The following is a 13,180-nucleotide window of genomic DNA, read 5'->3' on the forward strand; positions in this document are numbered from 1 at the left end:
AATGAGGGTAAGGCTGGGTTTTCATGTAAAATAGTAAAGCAAGTCCAGATATTGGGGACTGTCTGAAAAAGTTGTCAAATTCATGCCATATTATCTGCAAAGGACGGATGTCACATGGAATTAACCATGGAAAATGACACATTTGCATTCCTAGGTCAGCATCTAAAAACCAGGTTAGGCTGCTAGAGGTCAAAAGCACTGGGAATGCTATGCAGGTTACATGAAGAAAGTTAGCTGTATTTCTTACTCCATTTGGAGAAATATCATCACCAAAAGAGAGCAATGGTCTATAGGAAAGAGGTGAATGGCTAGATAGTCTTGCAAAATAAAAAGCACTCTCAGTCCTGGAAGGAGAAGGGTTTTTTGAATCCTTCCGAAGATGCATTTTTCATTTGGGTAAAGGTCCATGACTATTAATCCCAGACCTGTAAATAACCCTTCATTTCTGTTTACATTGCTTCCCCATCATGGCAAGTGTGCTGTCTATACTGGCATTTTGGCATCTCTCACAGGCCATTATTTAATCTCAGGCTGTGGTTTATTTCACTATAGGAAGATTGTCATGGCATCTTCAGAATAAATGTAAGTGTTTCCAAAAATCTCAATTTAAAGCTAAGACCTGGAGAGAAAAAGCCTGGGTTTTGGGTGCCACGAGTCTGGTGAGTTGCTACACATTGGCCTATCTTTCAGCTTTTGATGTAGAATATGGCTTAAATCTCATGGCATTAAACTACTGATGTAGGGGTTTTATTGTAAATCAGATGATATTAAGTGTAAAAAGTCTGGTATATTTAGTAAAAAGCCAGATATATGAAACTTTTCCAGTCCTAATCTGCTGTTCTATTCATAAAGCAGAAAGGAAAAAAATACCTGTAGGTACTGAACCTAGATAGGAACTAGACATGATTATTATTACAGTGGCAGTTACTGGCTTGAACCAAGATTATCACTTAATTGTACTTTAGTACTATTATGAAGACATACTGAGAGCCATACCTCAACAACAGAACCTAAATCAACCTGCCTATAGCTACCCACAAAAAAACCACTGAGCAAGTCATGCCTAAAAACAGCCTTTCTCTTCAATGACCATTAACCATGCCAGCTAGCAGCTTCTTTCCGTTTCCTGTACAGGGAATCCTTGTGGTCTATCTGGTTCAGTAGTGCAGTAAAAATTATTTAACAACTAATGTTATGTTTATGTTTAGTATTCTGGTAAAGTCTGTTTAATATTTCTCAACACCTGAACAGGCAAAAAACCCTCTTTAATTGTTTATATTTTTAAGTTGGTTGGCATTTTGTAAAATCAGCTAAACAGCCACAATTATTTTAATTGGCTATGTGTGTGGATAAAGAATATACCAGCAGTGGTAGATTCAGAGCCATCCTACATTAATGAAATAATATGCTGTGATTTGAACAGTCAGTGAAACTCTGACATCTGCAGAAGTCTTTGTTTCTGTATGCTTCAGACAAATTCTTCCTCGAGTAAGCAAATTCAGTCCTCTTCAGCTTGATCCAGAAATAAGCAAAAACTGTCTTAATCAGCATAACTGTAAACTTTAGGGAATGTTTTGTTACTGCAGAAAAACATTTTACCGCAAGGACATTTATACCACCTGTTGGCTGTGTCAGGCCAGATTTTCAAGAGCCAGATGTCAGTATAAGGACCACATTTAAAAGAAATATCTACATCTGAGAGCTCTCTTTTTCACTGAATGGTTGGATTTTCAGAAGCACCAAACACTTAACAATTCTTCTGAAATACAACTATTTACCTTATAAGTTCTGGAACATTAATTGGGCTCCTTGCATTATCTGTCTCGGATTGTAGAGGCAGAGCAATGTGCTAACCTAGCCCAAAGAGGGTACTTTTAATGTTCAGCTGGAAACACCATCTTGAATCTGAACTGATACAAAAGGTGTATGGTATAGGAAAGCCAAGATGATGTGATGTCCTCTCAGTAAGTTTTGCTTTAGACCATCAGTTCCCAATGATAATGAAATAAGGAACAACATTTTCTAAATGAGCTCACTGACTTTGGGGTCGGAATCATTTATGTGGGTTTGAGACTGGTCTCCTCCAGGTAAATTTATTTTAGAATCTGGCCAATGCCATCAGATCCATTTTTGATGAATGCTGTATTTTGCTAATTTCATTGGCAAAAACACTAAAATGCAGCCGTATGTTTTAAGCTTTATTACTGTGAATCAGATTCTGAGTAACAAAATAAAACATACATAGGGATCAAAAAAAAATTATGCTGCACATATTTATTGCTGTTGCTGTTGTTTTGTTACTCAGCGGCTTTCACACCAACTTTGCAAGGTATTTAAATCCTAGACTATGAAGAATCAAGGTAACAAATAAGAAGAACAACTTTATTGCTGAAGTTACACCTATTTTTGTACTGCATTTCAGGGCAAATCCTCGGAATTTTAATTTTGACAATGTGGGGAATGCAATGCTGGCACTATTCGAAGTTCTTTCATTAAAAGGCTGGGTGGAAGTCAGAGATGTTATTATTCATCGCGTTGGGCCGGTAAGGAAACACATCAGAGTCTGAATTCTACAACACATGCTTTGATTTGTTTTAACGATTAATCTTTTTTTTGTCTATTCAGATCCATGGAATCTACATTCATGTTTTTGTATTCCTTGGCTGCATGATTGGACTGACCCTTTTCGTTGGAGTTGTCATCGCTAATTTCAATGAAAACAAGGTACTGAGTGAGGTGGTTTACTGTGTGTAGAACTGGCTCTGTAAGAAACCTGAAACTGATATTACACCGTCTATGTTACCTGGTAAGACTGCCTTTAAGACTGACTTACCAACCGTACATTCTGCAAGCCTGCAAGTATGGCTTCAGACACACCTGATCCATATTTGCTACAAAACTCAAGCCTGGGATGATAGCGATCCATCACACTCTCTTTCAAAGCTGTCTGAGTTTATTTACAATGCAGCTGTGTTGCCAGATGGAGGCTGAACCTAAAGCACAATGTATTTACAGATGCTCCAGATTCTGCTGGTTTAGTTTGATGTAGGCATACATGCGGTGGCAGGTAAAAAGACATGTTATGCTTGTACGTGTTACAACTAAAGGGGTCTCATTAGAGCCCTGCAATTCCAGTATTTCAGATCCAAAGTAAAGCTGCATGGCTTTTTCCTGGCAAACAGCAGAGTACATTGTAAAATTAATTGTCCATCACTCAAACAAAAAACCAGCTAGCGTTCTAGGACAAAATTGCAGTTCACATGGGCTTTGTGGATTACCCTGAAAAGTAGAAAAACCTGTCCTCAGGTGAATTGCTACAGAGCAGCTCATGTCCACACTTGTTAAAGATGGCATCCTCGGGATGGGACTGCCGCATACACACTGCACAGCCCTTAATTTGACTTTTTTTTCTGAGCCTCTTGTGGTGCCCCTGTGGCACCAAGACATAATTATTAAATTTTTTCATCTTTCAGTTCAGAGTCCCAAAAATAATGAGATGTCTGCGTTGCAGCTAGCTAGAGTGATATTTTTATCACTCATGGCACTGGAGGGAAAGGATGATTGTGTGCTCTGGGGCTTGTGGATGGAAGACAACCCGGTGTGCTATTGCTGGAGACAAACTGGGTGCTGGCCATGGCCCTACTATGGCCGTGGCCCGAACTCTGTAGCAAACACAACTGTTGAGTTTGCCCTTCAGGGAAACCACTTGACTCCTTCTGGAAGGGAGGTGAGCAGCACGCTACCGTGTGTCCAATGTGGGCAAGCAAGGCATCATAAACCGAAGTCAAGCAGGTTGCGAGCCGAATAAATAGCCTAAAACCTCTGCTGTTCAGAAGGTATTTTTATGTTTGCGTGACTCCAGTGTAATTTTGGTGAGATGAAGTGCAGTCATTCACGTTAAAATACATCTGTTCTAGAGAACAACGAGCAATGTGCTATTCGTTTATTTTCTTATTCACTAAAGTTTGACTAGGGATTTAACAAAGCTGAAATTTCTCCAGTATGAGAATTCCACTGGATTTTTACAGATGCTTTTGCCCCTTCCTCTTCAGCTGTGTAATATTACTTTTCCTTCAAATGTGTCAGCCTTACACTGATGCATACAAAATATTTTTCAGCAAGTCTTGAAAAAAAAATTAAGTCATTTTATTTAAATTACAGGTAATTAAAATATTATATGAAATGTTAGAATTATTTTAATGTTTTTCTTCTATAGCTATGATGTATTTAACTATGTATGTTTGTCATGTACATCACAGTTCATGAAACTCTACTGAGATGTTAGCTGAGCATTTCTACCATATAAATTGTTTCTTCATTCCCCTTTACGCTTTCTACACAGGTCAGTTTCCTCAAAAACCTGTTCATAGGCACGAGTGTAGATGAGAAGAAGAAGTATCACATTACAGAGTTTGGTCTTAAATACCTTTGATCATGGCTGATCAAACATCTTTCCTTTACCCTGTTGAGGTGTGGTACATGTGGTGTGAGGAAGTGGTGTGCTTCCCCTTTAGTTTTGCGTGCGGTCTTGAATGTATCTGTCATGAATTCTGAGACAGCTCTGTGGGCAATGGAGAATCATCAGGAGCCACTTGCTGCTCTGGGTCGCTTTGCCATACCTACAGGCTTCTACTTTTCGCCATTGTCATAGGAAAAAAGGTACCAGAGGAGCTGGATCTTTGCCCTTACTCGTATGACTTTTACTCTGCTTTTGTGACAATAGGCCCACTCTTACTAAGAGCTGTAAATCTCCTAGACAGTGTTTTCGCCCTTAGTTCCCACTCTTTCCATAGGAGTCACTCACAAGATCAAGTTCCCTGTGTCAGCCCGTCTCCTGCAAAGGCAGCTTGTGAGATTTCTTTCACAAATTAGTGAGATGTCATTAACTCATAACTCATTATTCATCTGTGTAGTCAGCTGTCAACTATGGAATAAGGTGATCTGGGCCAACCCACAGGTTACATTTGAAGTGATTTATCCACAATATCAGCATAAATCTTTCACCAGTTTTTTATTTTTAAGGTTTAAAATATGAACATGAACTGGGGAAAAATACCCTTAATTATATGTGACTGTGTATCAGATTCATATTTCATTCCCTCCTCCCAGATACGCAGCTTTAAAGACACAGGACAGCTCAAACTCATGTGGAAATTGAAAGTTGGTTTATGTTCAGTGGGATTCAAAATGAGAGGGAACAGGAAGGTGTGAACACGAGGCTTATAAGGATTGTGATCACAGGAGAGAAACAATTCATCTTAGCCCAGATTGCCCCTGCATGGGCTGCCAGTGTAAATGTGGAAGTCTGAGGTGTAGGGCCTGAATTAGGGTTCCCATTATTTTCAGAAAATTATCTCAATTTTACCTTTATCGTTTTGGGGTGGTTTTCTCTGCTTGTATGTTTTCCTCAGACTACAGCCACTTTTTCAGATATGACTGCTCTAGTCCCTCAGTTCCATATCTGAATACAGGGAAAGGATTAGTCTGAGCATCAGAAAAGCCACTCACTAATGACAGTTCCCTGTAAATTACATTGAACACGCACATTGTGCAATATTTCTGTAGAATTTACATGATACTAAAAATACAGCCAGTATAAATCATTCATGAATAATGTCATCTGGTTCAGCTTCTTCAGTTGTTTCTTAGTAACCTCAGATGTTAATTTCTTAGTAACCTCATGCTGTGGCATGTAATGTTTGGTTTTCTCTCTTTTTTCTTGAATACCTGTTACTTTTTATGTATTTACTACAGGGAAAAGAAAATGTTTTCAGATGTGAATTGAAAAGATAAGTATGTTAGTTAATTATGCAGCGGGGGAAAAAATCTCAGCCCGATCAATATTCAAGTAGAGTGAAGAAACGTCCAGGAACTGAAAAAAAAGTGAACTAAGATAGGCAGAAGGCCGGCAAGTCCAGAAAGAAGAGAGCAAAGCAGTCCACTGTGTGAGGTTAAGTTGCATCTTCTTAAAACTGGCCAAGCTGTCGGTGTTTTAAGTAGGTGTTGGCTTTAGAAAGTTCATGGCTGATACATGGTTAGAGTAGTGCCAGGCATTGGTGAGGAGGGTCAGAGTTGGACAATTACTGAATGAACTATTTTACATGAGAATGAACAATTTTCTAAAAAGAAAAAAAAACAAATATTTTCAGCTATGCTGTAGTATTTCGTGTGAGCTGTCGGAGCTGCAGGCCTGGAGACGTTGGCCTGGGAAGTACCACAGGGGGCCTTGGGCTGGGTCCTCAGCTGTCCGGGCCGTAGCCCAGAGCGTTCCACCACCCCACATTTCACAACTCCCGCACGTCACTTGTCGCAGCTCCCAAGTGCCACGTGTTCTGTCGGCAGTGAAGGTGTGATCGACTCAAATATTATCTGGCAGTTCTGAGCTGAAGTCCGAATGCAAACGCAGCTCCTCCAGCCGTAGTCCCACTCACGGGGCTCTGCTCTGTGGTCCCCTTACAATGATCCCGCTGGTGGAAGTGGTGGTTTCTGAGAAACTGAGAGACTTGGCATCACTATTTCTAAATTTTACAAAGGTCCACTTTGTTTGCCACCTTTGTCTTCTTTGCGGTGAAAGCTCTCCAAGAATATAAACCAGACACGCTCATTTGGGTGAGTGAGCTGCCTTTTAATTTAAGCTTTTCTACACGGTACCATCTGGGCCTGGCAGGAGTAATGGGCATCCTTACATCTGTCGCTGTGTCTGCATCCTGTTGGAAGGCACCTCCTCCCAGGGTGCCGTTTGGGGACGCAGCTCCATAAAGAGATTATGTCCACGGAGAGGGAGCTCTCCTGACCTTATCAGTCGCACAGCCAGCCCCAGTTCCAGCGCCTACACAAGCCAATGCCGAGGCGAGCCCCAAAGTTCACACCAGCCCTCGCCCAGCTCGGTGCGGCTCCGTGCTGGCTGGGGGAGCAGCCAAGTGTCCGGGAGACAGGCTTGTGACATTTACCTTGAAAAGGTCTCACTTGTTTTTGTAACTCCAGACTCCTTCCATGAGATTTTACAGTTCTCTGAAGTGATAAGGGCCTCATTTTGTTTTGAAGGTCATTTTAAATAACGTTGAATTCTGTTTGAGGTTTGCTTGTTTCTTCCTATGTTACGAAAACACTTACACGCATTACCATCTACCACCACCCACCCTAAAGGCGTATCTCTACCTCTCCTTGTGCTTCCTTTGTGGAGAGCTCTTGTAGAGTCATAGCACGCTACTATTTTATTTCAATTACACCCCAAGCAGAAGAGCTGTGGAGAGCGGCAGCGATCTCCTAGCGGGCTCGTTCCCCGAGAAACTGTAGCGGCACTGACGAGCCCCAGGATTTCCTGCAGCAAAGCCCGGACAAAATCGACCACTTTAAAACAGTGCTTCCTGGCAAATGATGTTCAGTCAAATGGAAGACCTCCTGCAGTGTTTCACTGCCCACACTGGGCTGCTGCTACAAAAAGCAACAACTGTGCCTGCTGTGTTGAGTCCCAGAAACTCACAGCTAATGCATCCAGAAATCCTCCTGAGTACCGGCTGATACTTTGACTCCTTTACCCAAACAGTGTGTTATTTAAGGAGAGTTGCGTATGTTACTTTATTTCAGGCACCAAAGAGAATGTTGTTTTCATGTTTACAGCAGTAAATGTTCTAGCTTTTATATGACAAAAGCTTTATACGCTTCTCTTTGTTTATTAAGGGGACAGCTTTACTGACTGTAGATCAGAGACGATGGGAAGATCTGAAAAGCAGACTGAAGATAGCACAACCTCTTCATCTCCCACCTCGTCCGGGTATCAAAGATATTTTGATTTTATTCATGTTGAGCCCTAGTGTTCATAATTCCCCAGGAGTCTGCGATTCAAATTAAAATTGTAATCGTGAGGCCACTAGGAGGTTGTGCATAAGTTAATGTGGAAACAGGCTCCGACTACAGATCTCTGCATAAGGCTATTAAAATCAACCCAAAAAAGGTTGTGCTTCGATGGGTTTAGGATAAGCCTTAATGAAAAAAATGAATTTCTAAATGAAATATATTTGCAGTTGGCTGTTAATGATATGAATGGAATGTATTAACCTGACAGCAGCTGAATGATGCACTTGCCCTACGAGGACCAAAGCCTTCATGCAACTCTAGTGTTCAGTATTTGAAATTATATGTTCAGAAGCCCTATTTGATATGGAAAATTGTAGCAGAAAATTAGAAATGTATTTTGAAACTGGTAAAGGATTATTTTGCCACTAATGAACATGGAAAATATGTCAAGAAATGGGGGAAAAATACCACTGTGTATTTTAACTCTCCTCCTCGAACTCTCTTTTTCAGATAACGATGGCTTTAGAGCTAAGATGTATGATATAACTCAGCATCCATTTTTTAAGAGAACTATTGCTGTACTTGTTCTGGCCCAGTCTGTGTTGTTATCAGTTAAGGTAATTGTGCTTCTTTTAAGCATTTCATTATAGTAGTACAGCATGTGTTGCACATTTCCTAACACCAATTAACAATCAGTTGAGCCATTACTGTGATGAATGTAGGGAACCGTGGTTTCTAGATACAGCAATCTGAGTTGGCACAGATCACTGTAGATTAATTGCAACTTGTGGAGCTGAGATAATTTCTGCCTTTTGGTAGTCTGGTCCACTATTTTTAATTTCCAGTTAAGCTGTAAATCTGTGAGAGAAGAATACACCAAGATGCCATTCCCGTCTGAGTATATTTTAAAGTGAAATCTATGCATTAACAAAACCTGCAAGAAAAGTTAAGGCAATGAAGAGGCATTTAGTTCATTTAACAGCTACTCGTCTATAAACGGATTTTGTTTGCATTTCAGTGGGATGCTGCAGATCCGGTGACTGTGCCTTTAGCAACAATGTCTGTTGTTTTCACCTTCATTTTTGTCCTTGAGGTAAAGTAATATATTTTATGACTTCTTGAGATTAAGTCTAATATGTATATATTTCATTTTGGCTTTAGGGATGTTGTCTCATTCTTCATTATGGTTTTTATTTCTGAACATGTACATTTGGGGCTCTCCATGTCACTTGTCTTTAAACGTGTGTTGTAGGAATAAACTTTTAATTTGTTATAGTCATACTTCTCCACCACCTTGAGCTTTGTGTCCTTTTATATATATTCAACTCCGAGCATTTCAACTTGTGATTTGATGAACCCAGTGAACTCTTTTCTTGCAGAAATCTCAGATTAAATTCACTCTGTACAACACAAAGTCTGTGTTGTATCATGGAAGTTCTGCTCGATCCATTTATATTTTGCCTGGTCCTTTGGAACAGGGTGCGTTAATCCCCACTATTCTGTAGCTGTGACACCATCAAACCTCTCTCAGTTTTGTTTTGGTGTTATTAAGTACCATATTTAATTTTAAAACCTTTTAATAAGCTATGTCAAATTCCAGTGTTGTCTATCTTTTGTTGCACAGATCTGGATCCTGTGTGGTAACGGTTCTCTGTCTATGAGAAAATTCTCACCACAACCAGCTGTGCAAGGTGTAATTAGCCTGTTTTCATAAGATTGGAATCGAAGGACTTGACTTAAACACATTTTAAAAAGCATATTTATTTTTTTTATGGGTAAGGATATCCGTAGTGTAACAAAGCGCACATTTATGAGGTTAAGGAAGATGCTTCCTCTGTGGTTAGGTTGGTACATAATTCTTTCGAAAGTTTGTGGTTGAGTATTTTTCTTTTCAGTCCCTCCTGAATAGCTGATACTGACCACTATCAGAAACAGCATAGTAGACTATGTTTCCCACTGCTCTAATGCAATATGACAGTTCTTATGTTCCAGTGGTAGGTTTTGCCAGCAGTGATGAATAAACAATGAAGTGAATACCTTGTAGCAGCTGTAGCTAGAGTATGTCCATGTTGTTGCTTCTTTTTTCCCTACCCACGAGAAATCAGTATCTCTTGAGAGACGGAGCAAACACAGAAAAGTTTGATTTGTATCATACAAAGACAGGTTTTAATTTACCTAGTAACTATGTCTTTAGAAATACTTTTTTTCTCTGATACTGCCAGGGGAAACAAATACAATTCTAGAATTTCAAAGGAACTTTGTCAGAACCAAGAAAAAATTGTTGACTGTCTCGACAGGCGAGCTGTCACACTGTGAGTGCACACGATTTATGGACGGAGGAAGCAGCTTCCTACCCAAGATCTTCGCTAATGCAGCATAGTCTGGTTACAGAGTCTGCTCTGTACACGGTCTGCTACCACTAGCAAGCATGGTCCATGAGGAAGGCCAAAGCTTTCTGCGTAGCTAATGGCCCTGTGTCTTAAGGGCTCCTGATTCAGTCTTAAACCTCTACTGCTCACATCAGTATATGTGGTATAGAAGAACAGGAAGAGTTCAGAGATCTCACTTTTGTTGCCACACTGATGATCACAAAAGAAAGTGAGATGTGATTTTTTTATTTGCTGAGTGGTATTCAGTTCAACATTATAGACACCTGAACTTAGGTGTTTAAATTCTACACGCGAGGTAGCTGTTTAAGCTGTCACTGTGATCAAGGGAGATGTAGGGTGAGATTCAGTTGCCTAAATAACTGAAGGCATCCAAAGTTTTTTTGGGTACCCTAGCTGATCTCTCCTTCCCTCCACTAGCCACTAGAGAAGGGCAGGGACGTTTGCAGGTCTTGTGTCATCCCTGCCAGCCCCGTGCATCTATCTCCAGTGTTCTAGGGCATCTCAGCTGACTGGATAGAGGTGAGGCAAGATACCTTCAGGTACCTCAAATGATAATTAGATATTCAGAGACCGTATTCTTCATTTTGTAGTCAGGCTTGAGAAAACTTTATACGGCAAAAAATCTAACTGGAAAATTAGAGTTTTACATCAAACTAGTGTCCTTTTATATACAGTTTGGGGTTCAGAAATGCAAAGAATCCTACTAAATGGCAATGTTGCAAGGTGGGATGCAAAGAATCATATAATGAATGCCTGACATTTATAGCCTTTATATAGTAACACTCGACTTGCTTTGAGATTTGATACAAATTGTCTATGAGAGACTCTTTGGTGTCCCTTCTACCTGCATCACCCTACCTCGATATCTGTTAGCTGTTGTGACTATTTCTTAGCAGTATCTATTCTTAAGCTTCCTGCCTGCACTCCTATTACTTGTATTAGAAATGTCAAGTACTTTGGCTGCTGTTTTTTACCAGGAACGTTGTAAAATGTGCTGCCTTTACTGTTCTTAGCTCTTTTCTCTTATATGCTGCTGAGTGCAGATGATAATGAGTACAGATTATTCCTTAAAGCAAGAAATATTTGCAATATAGGAATGCTTTTTAATTAATTTGAAATATGGGAGCTACAGAACACTACTACATTCTTGAGTTCAAATGTGCTTATGTGATTTTAGCCTGCTTATGGACAGCTAGATAGATAGGATACTACTACCTCTTTTAGCTACACATTATCGATATAATAATTTTCTATCTTCATAGCTTGCTTAACTATTGGAAATCTTAAGCCCACATTCACCTCAAAAATCTATACATTAAGCATTCAGTCTGAGGTGGTCAGCTGCACTCCTTCGATACTTGATGGAGAGAGATGCTTCCAGAATACTGCTCATCCCCTCGTCTCAGTCATCTATGGTCTTCCCCAAGTAGCAGCTTTCCTCCATCTAAGCAAGGCTTATATGATCCAGTTAGTCTAGCAGCCTAACTTGCTTTCATGGGAACAGTTAGCTGACGTGAAAGCTGCCCTTGGTTGAAAACATTCATAAGATGAACTCAATCAAACATTTTAGAGATTCTTATAGTAAGAATTAGCTATTTCTTCAGTATAACTGAGAAATTGTTTTTATCCATAGGTCACAATGAAGATTATTGCCATGTCACCTTCTGGCTTCTGGCAAAGCAGAAGAAATCGGTACGATCTCTTGGTGACATCTCTTGGAGTTATATGGGTGATACTACATTTCGCCTTACTGGTAAGATTTACAAAACGCAATTTCAATGATTAAGCTTGATTTTATCTGCTAAGCACCAGCAGTAGGATCACTGCTATACATCCAGGAAAACCTTTGAGAGTTTAATAAGGCTGAAATATGGCTGGAACAAATTAAGCTTGATGCTAAGAAGAAGGAATCCTTGTCTTGGGCAATGATGAAGTACAGAAGTTGTCTGATATGAGATAGAGTCTGTAAATGTGGTAAAAAACTGAAGTCTTTGGAAGGGATGTGAGTGAAGAAAGGAAGGAACCTGAAGAGTCTGAGAGCTCTTGCCAACAGCAGTCTCATGAGCAGCAAGGAAGAAAGAGGCAATGTACAAAATCCAGATAGGAACAGAGGACTGGAAGAAGGCATAGGTTCAAAATTGCTGAACAGTACAATCTGTCCCAAACCCAGCAGTGATTCTGGACCACTGGTTTTGATTAAGGGGCTATGTTTAAGCCAAGAAAGCATGGAGGAAAGGGGAGGAAATCAGCTCTTTCCATCTCATCCTGGTTTTTAAAGTTGGCTAAACCCCTGGTTCCCTTACTTATGAGGGAAGGAGAAGGGATAGTTGCTGCTTGTCACCAATCACAAGTTGTGGAAGTCACCACCCTAAAATGGGGGGGGGGTTCTCTCTTGTCTGCCCCAGGCTCTGTTTGGAGGAGAACCTGTCTTGTGTGGCTAGTCATTTTGCCCTGGCATCCACAATTTGCTCCCTGCTGCTGAGTAGCTTCAAAAGCCTGAGGAGTTCCTGTAAGCTAGCAGCTGCCTAGAGAAGTTGGCTGGGGCTGCTGGACATCGTTACAGGCCAGCTAATAGGGGATTGAAGGTTTTTTGGTTTCATGTGGGGGGAGGCTGTGTTAGTGTTTTTGAAGTGGTAGAGCATCTTCTGTTAGTTTCTTACTGCTCCACTGTTATTGAAATATGGGTGCTACTAGTTTATGATTTCTCTTATTTCATATGGCAACTGCCCTTCATTATTAAAAGACCAATTATGCTGATCTTTCCATGGGATCCCTGGGGACAACGTATTAAGTCTTCTGTGTTTCTGTTCCAGAATGCGTACACATACATGATGGGGGCATGTGTAATTGTCTTCAGGTTTTTCTCAATTTGTGGGAAGCATGTAAGTATGAATTAGGAACTACAACCATTGCAGTGCTCATGTATAGATTAAAGGACTATTTGCTACACATCTCTAGTGCACATTCTGTAAGGCTCCATTTTATATGCCAAA

The 13,180-nt window shown here is 40.3% G+C and overlaps 1 protein-coding gene across 1 annotated transcript in view; it reads left to right on the forward strand.

Annotated features, from left to right (window-relative positions):
• Positions 1–13,180, forward strand: part of NALCN (sodium leak channel, non-selective) — a 256,162-nt gene that overhangs the window by 228,384 nt on the left and 14,598 nt on the right. The window contains 8 exon segments of the mRNA XM_075526265.1: positions 553–659; positions 2,423–2,543; positions 2,626–2,724; positions 7,681–7,774; positions 8,308–8,414; positions 8,816–8,890; positions 11,821–11,940; positions 13,001–13,069. Coding sequence (XP_075382380.1) covers positions 553–659; positions 2,423–2,543; positions 2,626–2,724; positions 7,681–7,774; positions 8,308–8,414; positions 8,816–8,890; positions 11,821–11,940; positions 13,001–13,069 — 792 coding nt within the window.

Source organism: Mycteria americana, chromosome 1, assembly GCF_035582795.1.
Source record: "Mycteria americana isolate JAX WOST 10 ecotype Jacksonville Zoo and Gardens chromosome 1, USCA_MyAme_1.0, whole genome shotgun sequence".
Lineage (NCBI taxonomy): Eukaryota > Metazoa > Chordata > Aves > Ciconiiformes > Ciconiidae > Mycteria > Mycteria americana.